A 19,762-nucleotide genomic window follows, 5' to 3' on the forward strand; every position below is an offset into this window, starting at 1 on the left:
GTCTCTCTTCAGCCCTTCCCTGCCTACAATCTTCCAGCCACTGCATTTGTGGCAGGGACCTCTGCAAGTCTTCCCAGGCACAGGTCCTCAGGCACTGCACTAGTTCCCATCTGTATCTCTGCTCTGTTCTGATCCATCCTCACCACTAACAGTTCCAGCTTTTGCAAATACAGATCTTAAGTCAATCCCTGTCTTCACAATTTTAAATGGCTCTGTAGTGTTTGCAAAAAGTCCAAGCGCCTTGATTCTGCATTTGAGGTCTTTTATTATTTAATTATTATTATTTTTTAGAAATTTATTTATTTTTGGCTGCGTTCAGTCTTCGTTTCTGCGCGTGGGCTTTCCCTAGTTGCGGCGAGCAGGGGCTACTCTGTTGCAGTGCACGGTCTTCTCATTGCAATGGCTTCTCTTATTGCGGAGCATGGGCTCTAGGTGCGCGGGCTTCAGTAGTTGTGGCTCACAGGCTCAGCAGTTGTGGCTCGTCGGTTCTAGAGCGCAGGCTCAGTAGTTTTGGTGCACGGGCTTAGTTGCTCCGTGGTATGTGGGATCTTCCCGGACCAGGGCTTGAATCTGTGTCCCCTGCATTAGCAGGCGGATTCTTAACCACTGCGCCACCAGGGAAGCCCTTGAGGCCTTTTATAAACTTACCCTGAGCTATCTTTTTGGCCTCCCTTCACCAACCTCACCCCCACCTCCCACCATCACACCATCATCCTCTGCTACACCCTACACGGAGGATTTAGCCCCTCCAGCTGCCCTGAGTCAGGCTGGGCTGGTCTTCCCAGCCTCAGCTGTTGGTATTCTCACCACCTGCAATGGCTTTTCTTCAGGGGCTTCCCTGGGTTCTGGCACAAAAGGCCTCTCCCTCCCACGTTCTGTGAGCTCCCTGAGGGCAGGAACCATGTCTCAGTCATCTCCGTGTGCCTGGCTGCCTAGCAGAGCTCCAGGAAATGAAACAGCACTCAAGAGATGTCTGGCGAATGAGCTGCCATTTCCAAGTACAGCCCCTCACAGCCCTGTATCAGAGTTAACGACACAAATGCCTGGGGAGAGTCTCTGGGGAGAGAATGAGCTCCTTGAGGCCACGGCCTGTTCCTCATTCATCTGTGTATTCTCAGCACCTGACACACAGTGTTTAGGAAATGTGGGGGCAGAAAGTAACAGCATTTATATACACACACATACACATATACTATACACACACATATACTATATACACACACATACACACACACATATATACTATATACACTCACTCACATACACATATACTATATACACTCACACATACATACACACACACACATATACTATATACACTCACACACACACATACACATATACTATATACACTCACATACACACACATACACATATACTATATACACTCACACACACATACACATATTCTATATACACTCACACATACACACATACACGTATACTATATACACATACACACACTCACACACACACACATATACTATATACACTCACACATACACACACACATACAAATATACTATACATACTCACACATACATATACTGTATACACACACACACATACACATATACTATACACTCACACATACACACACACACATACACATATACTATATATACTCATACATACACACACACATTTTTGCTATAACAATAAATGATTTCAAATTTTTTAGAGCTGTAGTTTTTAGAGAAGAAGAATCTGGGTGTCCTTGTTAAGTCCCTTCCTTACTTCACAGCCACAGAGAGGGAGGCCCTGGAAAGTCCCTCAGGGCCCTCTGCCAGCCAGGTCAGGACGGCCCAACCATGGAACAGGCCCAGCTTGGGAGGCTTGAGTGTGTAGCTGACACCTGCCACTGCAAACACATCTAGCCACTGCAGTCCACACAACCAACTTAGGGCCACTGCTTGCAACCAACTCAGGACCATTCCTCAACTCATTCAAACTGTCCTTTAAACTTCAGGAGGAAAAAAAAGTGCATTTAAGCAACACCCCTTCCCAAAACTCCCTCCATTGTTTTGCCTGTTCTAACAATAATGGGAACTATCACAATATACAATTTCACTACAGTACCTTTCTTTATCAAAAAATACTTGCTGAATACCTATTATGTTTCAGGCCCGGCAGGGTGCCACGGAGACAGTGGTGAACAGCACACTCACTGCTCTCAAGAAACTTAGCGTTAAGGCACCTTCACTCAGCTCTCTGAAGGCTTCTGACCTTTACTTCCTCCAGAAGCCCTATGAACAGTTTCACTTCTGTAATGGCAGCATTATGGGCTCAGGCTAGAAACATCCATTCGCAAAGTTCAGGGAGCCCTCAGCCACCTCCTGGTCCTATCCTTTAACTCACAGATGTGGAAAGTGAGGCTTAGGGGGGTTACTTCCCTTTGGAAGCATAATGAATAAAATAAAGAAGGTGGAAAAGGAAAAACAACAAGATAATAATAATGATGTTTGTATTAGAATGCTAGAATTATAGGAAACTTTTCTATTTTCCAAAATTCTTGTAATGGGGTTATATTATTTTCATAATTAAAAGATAATTTTTGAAAATATTTAGAAACACGTTCAGTAATAGATATATAGATGTACAGACACACGAAATTTATAGAGAGAAATTACTACTTTCAGCAGCTTATAGCCGCCTCCAATCTCATTCTTTGAACTAAAGCTGGGTATAAATAAACCATACGTATATATAGAAAAATTACATATACTTTCAGCTCCTGGTTTGCCCTCTGCTTCAGAGCTCTGTCACTGTTAAACTGGAAAGTCCCCAGAAGTTGGAAGGCTGACCAAACTATCCCACAGGTGAATTTTATTGTTAAAGAAAATAAAATGAGAAAAACATGGTCTTAAAAAGTGCAGAAAAAGAAGTGTATAAAAAGTTAGGAAAATGAGACTACAGATAGTTTTCTGTATTTTCCAAACTTTCTGTAATTGATATAATATTTTTATAATACATTTGTTTAAACGCTGTTAACATGGGTTCTGGAGTTAGACTTGGATTCAAATTAAATTGCTCCTCATTCTTGCAGAAGTTATGTAACCTCACTGACCCTCAGTTTCCTCATCCATAATAAATGGGGCCAATATCTTTCTTACAAGGCTGTGGGGAGATTTAAATTAGACAACTGAAGTATCAAATTAAATAAATGTTAGTTTCCCTCTCCTTGTTTAAAAAACTCCCATTTCTGAGGGTCCTCTGCCCTGGGGGCTCTAGGCAGCAGGTGGTCTGCATCTAGGCAATCATCAGTTCTATGGAATCCCCTGGCTGATACTTCGGTTTCCTGACTGCTCAGAGAGACCTTTTACTTACCTTCTGTCAAAATCTGTTTCAAGAAAGACTGTTTGAAGAAACTCCAAGTCAATTTAGCCTCTTCCCAATTTACAAAAGCCTAGAAGAAAAAACAAAATAAAACAAAAACTCCAGGTATTCCAAGTCTAAGAATACAGTAATACTACTGAAACTCAGTTTGGTCTCTAAATCCCAATTTGGATAGTCCCCACTAATTTTTCATTTACTGCTAAGCACACAGAAAACATCCAACGAATCCTGGCAAAGAACTTACATTCCTAAATGTGAAGGCAAAGTCTCTGGGTGGAAGAGCCTCCCTGTGGGCCCTGCCCAAGATTCATTCACTGAGACCCCTAAAGAAATGTGCTGTCCCCTTGCTGCTGCCCAGAGAGTAAGCTGACCACATGGAACACACACAGCTCACAGTCAGTTCTTCCCTTAAAAGACGTCTGAAGCATGCCAAGCTGCAGGACAAGTTCTGCTCAATGTACGTCTTAGTGCTTTATTTAGCCAGCCAGGGTCTCTTTACAGAAAGCATATGAGCTTGGCTTGTATATTTCAAAAGAAAGTAAGGCCTTCCAGGTCAGTTAAACCACATAGAATTGGAACGACAGAGAAAAGGAAAACAAAAACAAAAAACAAACTTCTGATATGGCTCTTCTCAAACTCTCAGGGGGAGCAACAAACTGCCCATTTCCTAGGGACAAGGAGGGTAAGAAGGAAGCAAATGCTTAGGAAGGGCAGAGGTCAACCTGTAAGAGACAGGTAGCCTCAAATCCAGACAGCTGACCACAAAATGCAGGAGAGGGGCAAGCTAGCTGGACATGACTTCTTTTTTTCTACTTCCAGTTCCTTCTAGGGGCCTCTCCTCAAACATGAAGGCATCCTGGGACTCCAGAATATTCAGTTTAGGTGTTAGGTCCTTATTCTCAGGGTACCTGCATTTTGGAAAGTTCTTATTAACTCAGTTGATGACTTTTGAAAGGTGGGATTTCAGGGGGCTATTTAGGAGGAAAGGGGTGAATCTCAAGGCCAAGCCCACCCCACCTCTCTAAAAGGTCGATTTTAGCTATGGAAGCTGGCCCAAAGGCAGGTGTAGAACCTGTCCCAGTCACATGGGCCCCTGCTCTTGGCACAAAGCCCATCTGTGTAGAAATATAATGCATGCGATATATATGATTTTTAATTTTCTAGCAGCCTACAGTGAATAGTGAAAAGAAACAGGTAAAATTCATTTTAATATATTTGATTTGACCCCAAATATTATCATTGCAACATGAAAATACTAGAAGCATTTCATATTTTTTATATTAATTCTTTGAAATCCAGTGTGTATTGATTGAGTGCACTTACAGCTCATCTCAATTCCAAATGCTCTGTAGCCACACTGCCCTGTCCACATTACCATTTAGGACAGGGCAAGTCTAGAGTACCCTTTGAAAGCAAGAGTCATTTCCAGTCCTCAAATCTCCTCACCCTTTGGTTTCAGAACCTTTCTTCCATATTTGGAGGACAGTTCTGAATCCTGCCAAACCACACTGACTTCAGTGCATCATTGGACCTGGAGCCAAATGCCAGGGGTAGCTCTAGTCCAGGAGGAAATTTTCCTCAGTGAGAAAGAAACTAGGCATTTCCTTTCCCCAGAACAAAGAGCGCCAGACCGCCCTACACCACTAGGGGACACTGTGGACCATGTCATCCTCGTACACTGATCCCGCCCATAGTTGGCTTCAGGGGAGCCTGGGTACAGCACCTTCTCTCTCTCACACTCTGCCCCCTCCATGCCAGGTGGTCCTCTGGAGGGAGCGAGGGGTGTGATCTGCAAAGCAGTAACTGTGCTCTTTTCAAAGGAAATGAACAGTTACAGTGGGCCCACAAGGCTTTTGTGAAGCCTACTTGCTGTTAGGCTGTGAATTGATTTGGAAAGGTGGCTGAGCTCTTTAAAAAATAAAAATAAAAAGTTCTTTAGGAGAGTGAAATCATGACAGTGCATCTGATCTTCAAGCTTATACTTGAGCATTCCTTTCTCCTAATGCCTTCAATTTAAATGGACCCATGGTTTGGAAGGAACAGCCACACTGCTTACTAACTCCAAAATGCTCATTAAGGACACAGAGGCAGGAAGTCTGATCAGAGATTGGGTTTCTTCTCAGAGGCACCTGCTAAGTGGTGGAAAAAAGAAGCACTCTTCGGGCTTTTACCATTCTGTTCTGAATGGATTTGCCACTTCGGAAGGTCAAAAGAGGCCTCTTCCCCAAGAGCTAGGTTGGTATTGCTGAGCTGGTCTACAGGCTGTGAATTTCTCCAGAATCCCGTGACCAACAAGCCATTCCACTGCCTCCCGGTACTGATGGAGAAACTGAGGTACAGGTGGGGAAAGGTGATGTGCAGTACCTCTGGAGAAGGTCTGGAATCAGAACTCAGGGGCTCATTGTGCTTTAACCTGAGTCACTCTTCCACTTCCCAAACTCTTCTGACTCAGAATGGTCCAACCAGCTGCATCTTTAACCACACTGACAAGAGTCACCAGGGCCACGGTCCTGTCCCCTGCCCTCCATCACCTCCACACCCCACACAGCACTCTTTCCTCTCCCTCTCGCTCCAGGGCTATCGACTGCCCTGGTTTCGTCCATGCTCCCACTTCCACCCACCCTCCACTGTCCTCATCACTTGAAAAGTGATAGATGATTGCCACTGCCTCTTCCAACCTTTTCTCTCCTCATGGTAGGGTTCAGGCTTTGGATTCAAGCTCAGAGACTGGGGCTCAAACTACAGCTCCTCACTTTTTGTTGTTGTTGTTTATTTTGGCTGCGCTGGGTCTTAGCTGCAGCACAAGGGATCTTCGTTGTGGCATGAGGGCTGCTTCTGAGTTGCGGCATGCATGTGAGATCTAGTTCCCCAACCAGGGATTGAACCCAGGTCCCCTGCATTGGGAGCATGGAGTCTCACCCACTGGACCCAGGGGTGAGACTGGGGAAGTCCCATTCCTTACCCTTTTTTTTCTTTTTTCTTTTTGCCTGGGCCACGGCAGCATGTGGGATCTTAGTTCCCCAACCAGGGATCAAACCCGTGCCCCCTGCAGTGGAAGCGCAGAGTCCTAACCACTGGACCTCCAGGGAATTCCCTACAGCTCCTGACTTACGGACTACGAAGGCCATGGGCAAAATACTTAACTTTGCTAAGCCTCAGTTTTCTCACCTACAAAGAGGGATAAGAAGTCCTATATCCTGGAGCTGGTATGAGCATTGAATGAGAGAAAACTAGACATGATAAATTTGTAACAGATGGTAAGTTTCTCAACACAAGCAATTAGACCATGGTACTGTTCAAAAACCTTTCATTAGGCTCCACTGCCCTTGAATTGCACTTGGCAGCACTGAGGCCATTACTACCCGGCTCTAGACCAGCACGCCGTCACCTCCTTCCCCCTTTTGCTTCCTCACCTCTCCCCTCCCCAGCTGTCCAACCAACCTAAGGACCCAGTCATCTCTGCAATCCCAATTCCAACATGGTGATGGGCACATAACAGGCCCTGAGCAAATGTTCTTCCTTCCTACAGCCACGAATGCTCATTTCTACCACAGGTGCACATTCACCTCTGCCCGCTCAGGCGTCAAGGCCTGGCTCAAAAGCAGCTTCCTCCATGAAGCCTTCCTTGACGCTTGCAGATGGAATTCATCAGTTCTTTCTCTGTGCTTCTATCTTGTTAACACTAGACACACAGTGTAGTTAGCAGAGTACACATGTTATCTCCCCACCACAGTGCAAGTTATGAGCACAGGGACCTCACTCAGGGCACCTGGTAAAGTGCTTAAGACAGGATACTGCTTAGTACATGCTTGCTATGTTAAATTCCTCAGCTTTACTTGCATGCTAGCTGATCTCTCATATTAAATCCCTCAGAAGTGTCAAAGAATAGAAAAGATGTAAAAGGCAGCCGATATTTGAGATGTCATTAAGGCTAAATAAGTAACATTAAAGAAGATAGAATTCTGGATTTCCCTGGTAGCACAGTGGTTAAGAATCCACCTGCCAATGCAGGGGACGCGGTTTTGAGCCCTTGTCCGGGAAGATCCCACATGTCGCAGATTAACTAAGCCCACGTGCCACAACTACTGAGCCTGTGCTCTAGAGCCTGTGAGCCACGACTACTGAAGCAAGTGCGTCTAGAGCCCGTGCTCCGCAACAAGAGAAGCCACCGCACCACAATGAAGAGTAGCCCCCGCTAACCGCAACTAGAGAAAGCCCACACACAACAACAAAGACCCAATGCAGCCAAAAATTAATTAATTAAAAAAAAAAGAAGATGGAATTCTATAAGAGGAGGCAAGAAATCTCCCAATTTGGTCAAGTTGATTGTGAATGCAATTTTTTGACCAGTTTCGTAGAAGGGAGCCCCCAGGGCAGAAAGCTGTTCTGGAGAGTCAAGTTAGGCATGTTGCTGGTGTAGTCATCCACTGCATTCAGATTTGTCTCGTTTCTTTTCTCTTTAAAAAAGTAAACTTGAATAATGAATTGTTCTACCTGGAATCTCCCAATCTTTAAGTAAATAAATAATTACTTTGGGCAATAAGCCAATTTCTTTTGGAAGACTTCATAGCATAGAGATTTAAACACACAGACTAAAGTTTTTCCATAGACAGAAGTTAGAGAGAAGTGGGTCCAAAGCCAGCTGTGTGATTTGGGGTTCATCACCTAATGTCTCTGAACCTCAGTTTTCTCACCTGTAAAATGGGAGACAATAGTATTTACCTCATAGGATTACTAAGAGGATTAAGGACAGAAGTCCAAGTACAGTACTTAGCCTAAGGCCGGGCACAGAGTAAGTGTGCAGTCAATGGCAGTTATAACAGCTCTTTGTCAAAGTTCAAATACTTTCACAGAATTCTGTAAGTCTTTAAGAGGGGCCTCAGAGGTTGTGTAGACCAACAATCTCACCTTAAAAGTGAGGACCCTGAGGTCTGGAGAGAGTCCTGCAGGCTTCAGATCTGTATCTACTGCCTCCCAAATGCACAGGAAGCTCCCTGAGGCTAAGAAGTCACCTTCCTACGTGTCTGTATCCCAGAGAACACCCAGCAGGGGCTGTGTTCTGCAGCAGGAACGCTGCCACCATCATGTGTGACAGGTACACCCAACCTTCTTAAGGTCAAGACTTCTGTCCTGACAACATGAGCATGGGTACTTTCGGGACAGATTGCCAGATGAAACCGCTGAGCTCTCAGCAATGTCATCAGCGTCTGCCTGGCTAGGATGCTCGAGTGGAGCTACTCCTGCTCTCAGAGCAGCAGTGGGATGCTGATGATGGTATGCGCTGTCACTTATGGATGTGCACTCATGCCAGGCCACAGTGTTAAGCACCTTATATGCCCCATCTCATCTGGCTCTCACAACCACCTTAGGAGGGAGGTATTCTTATTATGCCCATTTGACAGTAAGGAAACTGAAGGTTGGAGTTCTGAGCCCGTCACAGGGTTAAGTACACACTTGTCAGACTCTTTTCCTTACCCCCTCTATCTTTGCCTGTATTAACAGTAAAAACGCTCCTTTCCAAAATACTGCTGGGTGCAGGCGCTGGTCCAGTATGAAAAGCTGGCCAGGCTTGGTACAGGTGGGCCCTGGGGAGCGCTCAGGGAGGGGGACTTTTCTGCACTCTCAGACCCGCTCTGTGGGCAGGGAGCAGAAGCTCCAGGCAAGAGAAGTGATCTGGAGTCCTGATCTGTTAAGCCTGCAGATAAGGCACCATGGTATCCAAAAATTGTCATGTTGATTTAGGTTAAAGGTAAGATCTAGTTGATCAGAATGGAGAACTCTCATATAACAAATAAGAACATATCTGGCTTTGCTACATAATTTCTCGTTTTTCTTGAAAAGCTGCATAACAAGATTCCTTAAGTTCTGAGACTTAAGTCCCAAATACTTTATTACATTTTCAAGTAATCACAAAAGAGCTATAAGGAGAAGTCCAGCTGAAGCCTTCCCTCAACTAAGTGCACCACATCCAGCAAGCAAATAAGTATGAGAAAAAGGGAAAGTGCATCAGCCCAGATGGAGCAGGTCACAGAGCATCTGTGCAGAGGCGACGTGGTAAGACATCACATGCACGGCTCCTGGGCTAGAGACACTAGCACTGACCCCACCAGAGCCAGGAGATAAAAGTCAAATGGACTGAAAGTTGCTCTCACACATCAGCCTCTGGAATCCTCAGTGGTCTACGTGGGGAAGCGGATCACCTGAGAGAGCAGCCTGACACTAGGCGAAGGAACTCTGCAGGGCCCCTCCCTGCTTTGTCAGCACCCTCCAGACTATCTGTGCTGGAGGTCAGTCCCGGGAAAAACCAAGAGACGCAGCAGAACAGAGAGAGTGAGCACAGTGGTGAGAGCCCTGTGCTCTGCTGGGATTCATGCCACTCCAGCTCCTGTCCTCACTCTGACCCTCACCTTGGGCAGGTAATTTAGTTGCTAAGCCTCAGTTCCTCAACGCTAAAATAGAAGTAATAATGTCATCCCCAAAGAGTTGTTATAAGCATTAAATAAGGTATGTAAATCATCCAGCACAGGGACTGGCAGAGTGATTTTCAACTGGGGGCAATTCTGTCCCCCAGGGGACACTCCACAGTGTCTGGAGATATTTTTGGTTGTTACAACTTGGGGGTGGTACCTCCTGGTATCTAGTGGGTAAAGATCAAGAACGCTGCTAAACATCCTACAATGCAAAGGACAGCTCCCACAACAAAAATTATCTGGCCCAAACTGTCAATAGTGACAAGATTTAGAAACCCTGGCTGAGCACATAACAAGCACTCCATAGACATGAGTTATCAAATTATCTTTATTATTTTAACAATAAGCAATAAAGTTGTCATTTCTTTCCCTCAAGGATAACTAGCATCTGTGATTAAAATGATAACAGACAAAATACATTACTTACTCTACTTCTCGTAATAGTGGGTAACAGATCTGTCATTCTGGAGACAGGAAGAACTTGTTGCTTGGCTGATTCTGGGGAGCCCAGTAACTTTGTGAAATAAATAACATAGCAGAGCACCAGAACTGCAGTATAGAAAAGCTGAAAAAAGAAAATAATGGGTTTAAATTACACTGTTTTAATGTAAGCATAATTAAGATACAACTATAGATCTGACCTCAAAGGCCAGTCAAGAAATAGAACTGTCTTAATTAACTGTACTTTCTATGGAGCAATGTCTCACCCTCTGGAAAACAGCACTACTGAGTATGACCCAGCTCCACTGCAGCATCTCTAGGGAAAGTGTCACACTTCACCTGACTGGGAGAACAGAAGTTCTTCTAGGCAGGCAGAACATAAGTTCCATGACAGACATCCACTAGGACAACCACCACAGCAATGTCAGATACGTTCTCCGAAGATTCGTATTTGGACAAAGGGATGGCTCTCCCAGCTAGACAGCACACCTTGAGAATCCATGTGTTCCGGCTGTGCTAGTATCCAGGGACTTGTCCATCATCTAGGGCTGGGGGTTTTCCATGAACCCCAGAAACCTGTGACACTATGATTAAAAAGCAGAATTGAGCTGCTGGCTCTCCTTTCTGCCTAGTGCATGGGTAGGGCAAGAGCTACTACAGGATGGGGAGGGACAGGGTGCTAAGAGGCTCCACCCCTTCCTCTTCCCATCTAGGACAAAAAGATGTCTTCTGGCCATGAGCAGCAGCCTGGGGTTTTGTCTGCAGGTTGGGGAGGAGTATCCAAAGAGACCCTTTTCAGGAATTCCCTAGCAGTCCAGTGGTCAGGACTCTGCACTTCCAATGCCGGGCACCCAGGTTCGACCCCTGGTCAGGGAACTACAATAAGATGCCACAAGCTGCGTGGCATCGCAGGGAAAAAAAAAAAAACGAAAGAGCCCCTTTTCGTAAGCTCCCTTATCCCCTCTGCCCCTGAGAACAGTGCACACTAGCTTAAGAAGTACTGGGACCTCCAGGCCCCACTTTCAATCTGGAAACACCAAGGCTGCTCCTTTAGTAAACGCACTAAGAGGAGTCTGGGTTTAGCAGGTGTAGGCTCCTCTGCTCTCCACGCCCATCCATGCCTGAGGACAGACTCGCCATCTACTCTCCTTCTTTCACGCCTTAAACCCTTTAAGACACAAGCAGCGCTGTGGGGAGCCACACCACCTGATGCCAACATCCTCTGTAACAAGCACGCTTTTCTAGCCCCCTTCCCTGCCTCTCTCCATCTTCCTGCTGACCAGAGCCTGGGGAAGAGCAACAACCTCTTTACAGAGTATCCTAACTACACGATCCCTTCCCCTTTTTCTAATTGAGGAAATAGTCACATAAATTGACCATTTTAACCATTTTAAAGCATATAATGGCAGTGGCTTTTACTACATTCACAATGTTGTACAATAACCACCATTATCTAATTCCAGAACATTTTTCATTACTCCAAAAGGCAATTCTGGACCCATTAAGCAGTCCCTCTCCATTCCCCCAGCCCCTGGCAACCACTAATCTGCTTTCTGTCTCTACAGACTCACCTATTCTGGACATTAACATATTAATGGAAACATATAATAGGCGGCCTTTTGTGTCTGGCTTCTTTCACTTAGTATCATGTTTTCAAGGTTCATCCATGTTGTAGCACGTATCAGTATTTCATTTTTATGCTGAATAATATTCTATTGTATAGATATACCACATTGTGTTTATCCATTCATCAACTGATGAACATTTGGGTTGTTTCCACCTTTTGGCTATTGTGAATAGTATTACTATGAACATCCATGTACAAAATTTTGTTTGAACACCCATCTTCAGTTCTTTTGGGTATATACCTAGGAGTGGAATTGCTGGATCATATGGCACTTCTACATTTAACTTTTTGAGGAACTGCCAAATTGTTTTCCACAGCAGCTGCACCATATTACATTCCCACCAGCAATGTATGAGTGTTCCAATTTCTCCATATCTTCACCAGTGTTTGTTATTTTCTATCTTTTTGATACTTGCCATCCTAACTGCTGTAAGGTGGTATCTCATTGCAGTTTTGATTTACATTTGCCTAATGACTAATGATGTTGAGCATCTTTTCATGTGCTTATTGGCTATTTATTTGTGTATCTTCTTTGGAAAAATGTCTATTCAAGCCCTTGACCCACTTTTGGGATGGTTTGTCTTTTTGTTGTTGAGTTGTAAGATTTCTTTATATATTCTACAGTGACTCTTTTATTTGAGTTATGATGCCATGGGGAGAGGGGCCAGTTCAAGGAGGAACCTGGAGGCAGGTTGGAGAAAGGGGAATCCCAGCACCATAGGTGGGGCTCACCTGCTGATATGAGGTGCTGTTGGCTCTTAGACCTCTCCCACAGAGACTGACAGAGAATATACCAGAGAAGTGCTCTCAGAAATCTTATAATAAGGATGTCAATAAACTCAGAATTGGCCTAGCTGACCTATGATCTATGACGTATCCTGGGTGGGAACTATGACAATGAGAAAGTCATAATGCAAGTAACTTTCCCAAGAAGAGTCAATCAATAACTGGGCATCTCTACTGCCCTCCTATCCTATTAGGGAGAGTCCATCACAAACAATGATGAATGTTGAGAACTGTAGTTCTAGATCTAATAAAACATGGCAAAAATAATCAGAGATAACTTCTCTAAAATATGCAATTGTAGCAAGCTACTTTTAGGAAGCAATTCTCATTCTTTTTTTTTTTTTTTTTTTTGCGGTACGCGGGCCTCTCACTGTTGTGGCCTCTCCCGTTGCGGAGCACAGGCTCCGGACGTGCGGGCTCAGCGGCCATGGCTCACGGGCCCAGCCGCTCCACGGCATGTGGGATCTTCCCGGACCAGGGCATGAACCCGTGTCCCCTGCATTGGCAGGCGGACTCTCAACCACTGCGCCACCAGGGAAGCCCCTCATTCTTAATCTATAATTTTAAATCTAGCTCTTCTATGTTTCGCAGAAATATTTGTACTTTTTGCCTAGGACATGGGAAACATTTTCACATAAATCATTACTAAGAATTTTAACTTGTCTTCCAATACATTAAGAAAAATTACAAAGTAGTTTGTACTATGAGATGGTCTGATAACTATATGATCTTTTTCAGTTTTTAAATTAGCATTAGTACTGTAGTTACATTTTTAATAGAACTAGAAATATGAACTAGAACTAGAAAATGAGATGGAATTGAAGCCAAAATTGCTAAAAATGAAAACGTACCTCCTATGACTAGATTCACACCCTCTGAATTATGAGAGATTTCAATCTAAGTTTAAAACAGGCTTGGCAGAGTTTCCTGCTATTCTGAAAACAATTGATTGAAATCCAGGGAAAATAACACACATGTAATTTGATTCCCACTCCACCCCCTTACTGCTTTTTCTCTCCTCCATAGGATTGTCAGACAATCAAAGATCAGTTGGATACGGGCTGGGCTTGCCCACAGAATGTCTAAAGGAGTTTTTATGTCTGACAACAAGGCCGGGTGTGGCCCTCACCAGGTCCCCACAAACACCAGCGGTGTCAGTGTATGCAGCAGGATGGACATGGCAGCCAGAGGAGAAGCAGTGCCAAGACCACCTTTCTAGAGCTTCCAGCCTTCTCCACATGCATGAATACTGTAAATGTAAATCACTGAGTAACAGAAACAAGAAGTAAAAAACAGATGGAGAAACAGATTATACAAAAGTTAAAAGTCATAACTCTTACCTGGGCCAAAGAGAAAATATACAGTCCCCAGTGAGGCAAACACACCACGAGAAAAGCTGTCAGGACGCTCTTGAGGATTACTGACAGGCTCTCAGCAATCACCTGCAAACTCATGGTAAAGGGTACACTTTACAAACATTATTAAAAACTAAAGATGCAAAGGAATCCCAGAAAATCTGGGATAGTGGTTACCCTGGTGGTAGGGGTGGGGCATATGGTTGGACACAGTATTAATAATATTCTACTTCTTAGGTTGGGTGGTAGGTTCATGAACCTTCAGTATATTATCATGCTTTAAGATTTACATATATGTTACACACTATATTCTTTTGTATGTATCAAATAATATATTTTAAAAGATGAAAAGCTAATATCAGTATACAACTAAATAGAATCACTAGAAAAATCTGAAAAACGTCCTTTTAAATTCTTATTTACACTAATAACTTCGCTATTAACAAAACCTGTTCTTCATTAATAGTGTAGCAGAGGTAAACTTCAACCAAACTCATCTGACAAATCTCAAGTGAATGAACTGAACTGATCATGTTACCTTTTTCCAAATATTTTTTTAGATGCAAATCTGAAAAGACCATTCTCTCCTATAAAAGCATTTTTTAAACACCACTCTTTCTCCTATTCTTCTCATTTCTCATTCACAGCAGAAGGCACACTGACCTTAAGCTTGACAAACATATGTGCTTGTGCCAAGACCCAGAAGGGCTCTCCCAGAAGTTCCACCACTGCCGAGAACCCAAACAACACCACTCCAGTTCCATAGTGGGGGATGACGTCAGGATCGGGCACTGCGAGCAACTGTAGCCAGGCCCACCCCAGGAACACGGACCAAAACACACCCAAAGGGACTCTAGAAAACGGAAAAAATGTCTCTTAATATGCTAAATATAAAAATAAAAATATATTAAAATAGTAACATTGAACAGAAAAGAAATATAGTCATAATAAAAATAGCTACCAAAAAAAAAAAAATAGCTACCACTTATTCAGGCACTTACTACATGCCAGGCATATGATTCACCCCCTTTATCTCACTGACTCCTCACAATGATACTCCGTCATTACCCCCATTTAAAAGATGAGGAAACTAAGGCTGACAAGCATTGGGTAATTTGGCCAAGGTCACAGACAGCTATTCAGGGCAGAAGTAGGACCCAATCCTGATCTAACTCCAAAGGCTGCACTCCTATCCACTGTGTTACAATGACTCGTAAGTAAAACTCCCAGAAGTGCCTGCTGTTTGCACTAGAATAACTGAAGGACGGTATACAGCTGGTCCTTGTACCTCAAATAACTGGTAGTCCAGTGCACAGTATTCCTTTAGGTGTGACCAGAGAGCACTTCAATATGACTGGGTCGCTAACAGTCATTCCTCTAATAAAATAAACACCTACCGGCCCTTATGACAGTCATCTCCATGAGGTAATAAGGAGTTATGCAAGGGCAGGACTGGGAAAGCATTTTAATCACTAGCCCTCCTGGCAGGGATCGAACTGCAGAAAAGCCATTACAATTTTTAGCTGATGTACTTGGTCCTCAAGAATATTCTAAAAGGCTCAGAACTGAAATCAACATAACAAAATTGAGGAGAGATACAAAGAAACCCTTAAAAGGCTTTCAAAAAATAATAAGTGGCTGTTAAAAGCGCAGAAAACACTCTAAGGAAAAAGGTTAGGAATACAAAAGATGGCACAGGTCCAGTGGGAATCAAAATAGCAGAAACAGCCTCCAAAGAGGGTAGGAGTGGGGTTAGAAACGTGGCACAGAAACCCCTACCCGGAGCTTCCTCCTGGCTCCTGGCCATCCGGAGAGAAAACAGCCGGGGATGCTACTTCACACAGATGTTCTCCCCTTCCTGTCCCACGCCAAGGGCCCAGAAGCCCACTGCAAAACCCAAGCTGGAAACTATTCAGCTTTAGGCAAGTGTTGCTGTTTAATTTCTCACACTTATCACGCTTGCCTCCATGAAACCGTCTCTGGCCAAAGCACGACTCACGTTAGCCACAGGAGGTTGAGGGTCTGGCTCCAGTCCCGCTGGGTGCTGCCACTCAGACATGCTCTGCGGAAGGCCTCTCTGGCCAGGAAGATGGTGGTAGAGTAAAGCAGTGTTAGCCTGTAAAGGAAAAGCAGCAATCAACATGATGTCTAGTTTTTTCACAGAGACAACTTCTGGGATTTTGCTAGCAAACGGGAGGAGGAAAAGTCTTGGTCATAAATCACTGGTGGTGATTGGTGGGGGGCAATGGTTTCTTACAGAAGCCCCCTCCCCAGCTAATCTGATCCATACAATAGGAGAGTTAGGAACCAAACAAGGGACATATGAGTGTGTGCCTATAAGAGTTATGCCTAGGACAGAAACTGCCACAGAGGCCCCCAAAGACTGCAGCCTTTGTGCCTATACAGAGGTGTGGCTCTGACCATAAGGAGGAAAAAAGGACAAGATATGACCGCACACAGCAAGAGGGCCTCTTGGTCACCCGGAGACTGGTGACCTAATGACCCCTATGAAAGAAGCTGAGGCTCTATTGAGTAGAGAATCTCAACACAGGCAATGAGGCTGGCAACCACTACTGGGGCCGCTGCAACCCAGATGGGCAAGGCTTGCCCACATTCCTCCTTGTGGGCTTACCTAGGTGGACCCTCCTGCACCTTAGCAAAGAGTAGCTACAGTTCCCCTTCCTCAACAGGCAGTTGATTGGATGAAGCTAGAATGAGGATGGCCCAGGGCTAAGGTACCTGAGGTTGTCCAGGGACCATTCTGTGACCCAGTGCTTCTGTCCCAATGAGACTGAACTATATGTTAAGCAGGTGGACAGGCCAGACAAGGGCTGTCAATGCAGGGATCTGCAAATCTGGGAGAGGCCCAAACTGCTTTAAAGTCTGAGTACCTAAGAGGCCTTGGCCCTCTTCCTTCCTGCTTTTACAAGAACATTTCTTTTTTTTTTTAATAAATTTATTTATTTATTTATTTTTGGCTGTGTTGGGTCTCCGTTGCTGCGTGCAGGCTTTCTCTAATTGCGGCAGCTGGGGCTACTCTTCGTTGTGGTGCGCGGGCTTCTCATTGCAGGGGCTTCTCTTGCTGTGGAGCACAGGCTCCAGGGCGGGTGGGCTTCAGTAGTTGTGGCACGTGGGCTCAGTACTTGTGGCTTGCAGGCTCTAGAGTGCAGGCTCAGTAGTTGTGGCACATGGGCTTTGTTGCTCCGTGGCACGTGGGATCTTCCCAGACCAGGGATCGAACCCGTGTCCCCTGCATTGGCAGGCGAATTCTTAACCACTGCGCCACCAGGGAAGTTCCAAAAAGAGCATTTCTTAAAGTATGGTCCCTATTTCAAAATCACCTGAAAAACTTGTCAAAGTACAGATTCCCGGGCACCTCCTCAGTCCTACCAGTTGCAAAGCTCTCCAGATGATTCCTTTGCCCATCAAAGTTTGAGACCCTTCTCTAAGCTCTGAGAACAGAGCCAAGAGCGTATGTTCGGTAAATATTAGATGTGAAATGCTGTCTGGAACATAATGTCTTGTTTACTAGGACATGAAGACACACCTGGGAAGCTGAGCTATACTGAGCACTCACATCACTTCATATACTTTTGTGTCATTTGTGAAGACAGAATATGTGTGGGTGTCCTTAAACAGACGGGAGGAGAGGAGAAGAAACAGAATCTAAAAGACAAAGCAAGTTGGCTTTCTAAGAGCTTCCAAGGAACTAATGACAAGGACACAGCTCTCATCCCACTGCCACTTTCCAATTATAAAATTCACCGAGGAGGGAAGGAAGGGGCTGTTCCAGCCCTGCAATTACAAAGCACATCCTCACGATGTGCAGAATTCCTGCTTCCTTTGCTGTCAGCAGGACGAGAACACAGGATTATACCTGAGTTGGAGTTTGCAGTGAATTACTCCCACTCCTCTCCTGGGTTTTAAGGCACAGCGGAAGAGCAGGCAGAGAAATGTGTATTTGGAGGCTGCTAATGGAAAACACACCATGGGTCCATTAAAAGCAACATCGCCTAATGCTTCTCTTCAGCCCACTGCTGAAACACTCTGCTTCTGGTAAAGGTCCATGCTTCTAAAATCCAAGGGTGACACACAGGTACAGCATTTGAAGAAAACCCGACTAGGGATGTGAGTTGTGGACAATGCCAGGGTACACCCCTTCTTACCTGACATTCACTATGCCAACGATTTCCTTTGACAGGAAGCGAAGAATAAATGCATTTAAGACAAAGGTGATCAATCGAAACAACACCTACAGAAAAAGAAAAAAAATAGATAAGAATAAATTATATTGGGAAGGTTTACTTTGCTGAAAAGAACACAAGATGGCTGCTCTTCTTAATGTAACGACACACAGCAGCTTCGCCAGAGAGTTTCTCTTTAACTGCTTCTGAAATCTCATTCCTTGGGGTCTCTCGGCACTCTCATGCAATGGTCAAAGAGCCCAAGAAGGCATGTGGAAGTCTCCCTAATTTACTGATTAGAAGAGGGAGGCCCTGACAGATTCACTGAATTTCTTCAAGTTCAGTCAGGCAGAAAGCAGAAATGGAATTCTAGGGAGCAGAAAGGGAATTCTAGTTAGTGCTTCACACTGGCCCTCCCTCCAGCCTGTTGAGAAAGAGCACACACTTAGCAAGTGGGAGTCTGCAGAATATAGCAGATTTACCAGGAATCATGGAATCTAACTTCTCCTTCTTTGCCTAGTTATATCTAAGGATCCGACAATGACATTTAATCTCTTTGAACTTCGGTTTCTCAATTAGAAAACAGAAAAGGCTATGTTTATTTACTGAATATTTGCCACTTGCCAGAGAGGAACTGAAATACCTTTCAAACAACTGCAATAAGATACTATAAAATAGAGGGGAAAGGAAAACAGAGTCCAGCTATCACCTTTTGAAAAGGATATATCCTGAGACTTTCAAGCCTGTGAATTCAAGAAAACCACCTGAACAAAGAATTCTTCCCATGAGACAGAGAAAACAGGTTGCAATTAAGTGAGGCTGCCAAATGAGGATGATGGCTGGGGTGCAAGCCTCACTAAGTGACACGCCCTCTGCATCCTGGCAGCAACACAGATGTAACTCAAGGGCACTCCAGAGCAAATGACAGATCACTTCTGTGTCAAGCACTCTCAGAGTTACACGTGAACAGTTGCAATCTGGAAAATTCAATCAAACTATGCCAATGGACCACAGTGGTCTGAAAATCTCCGGGGGAAGGTATGACCAAAAAGGGAGATTGCAGTCTAACACTGTCCCTGAAGTGTCACAGAGCAGCAAGGTCTCCAAAGCTAAGGTATCACAGTGTTAACCTTTATGGAGTCAAAGGTGAACTTTTCAAAGTCTGATGAAAGCTTGGTAGCCTCTCCTTAGAAACGTGCGGGTACGTAGACACCAAATTCTGTATTCAATTTTAGAGATTTGAAGCCAATTCATGCAGCTCTTAACGGAAAAAGTACTCAGCTGAGAGTCTCAACTCACCATTTAGCTAAACCCATCATCTTCTAAATTCTGTAAGCCTCAGTTTTCATCCCTGTCAAGTGAGGCTACCTATCACAGAGAGTTGATGACAAGGGTCAAAAAACATCGTGGAAGTGAAAGCATTTTTGAAAAATGCATACAAATGAAAGGCATTAATACACTATGGCTGGCTCAGAGTTACAGAGAATAAGCTCTTAAATTCTTTCAGAACACAATGTAATTGCAAAGCTACCTCAAGTGTCTGCATTGTAATTTGAGAAAGCA

At 44.4% G+C, this 19,762-nt stretch overlaps 1 protein-coding gene across 2 annotated transcripts in view; it reads right to left on the minus strand.

The window, feature by feature from the left end:
- RFT1 (RFT1 homolog) overlaps nt 1–19,762 on the minus strand; it is a 37,754-nt gene that overhangs the window by 16,087 nt on the left and 1,905 nt on the right. For both annotated transcript variants that reach the window (XR_009520881.1, XM_060022684.1), the window contains exons 2-7: nt 18,182–18,267; nt 16,015–16,131; nt 14,679–14,868; nt 14,001–14,102; nt 10,234–10,371; nt 3,328–3,406 (exon numbers count right to left, since the gene is read on the minus strand). Coding sequence is in view for 1 of the 2 variants with exons in the window: in XM_060022684.1 (XP_059878667.1) it covers nt 3,328–3,406; nt 10,234–10,371; nt 14,001–14,102; nt 14,679–14,868; nt 16,015–16,131; nt 18,182–18,267 (712 nt within the window). In the remaining variant the exon portion in view is untranslated. The remainder of the gene's footprint in view (nt 1–3,327; nt 3,407–10,233; nt 10,372–14,000; nt 14,103–14,678; nt 14,869–16,014; nt 16,132–18,181; nt 18,268–19,762) is intronic.

The sequence above is a fragment of the Delphinus delphis genome, chromosome 10 (genome assembly GCF_949987515.2).
Source record: "Delphinus delphis chromosome 10, mDelDel1.2, whole genome shotgun sequence".
In the NCBI taxonomy this organism is placed as follows: domain Eukaryota; kingdom Metazoa; phylum Chordata; class Mammalia; order Artiodactyla; family Delphinidae; genus Delphinus; species Delphinus delphis.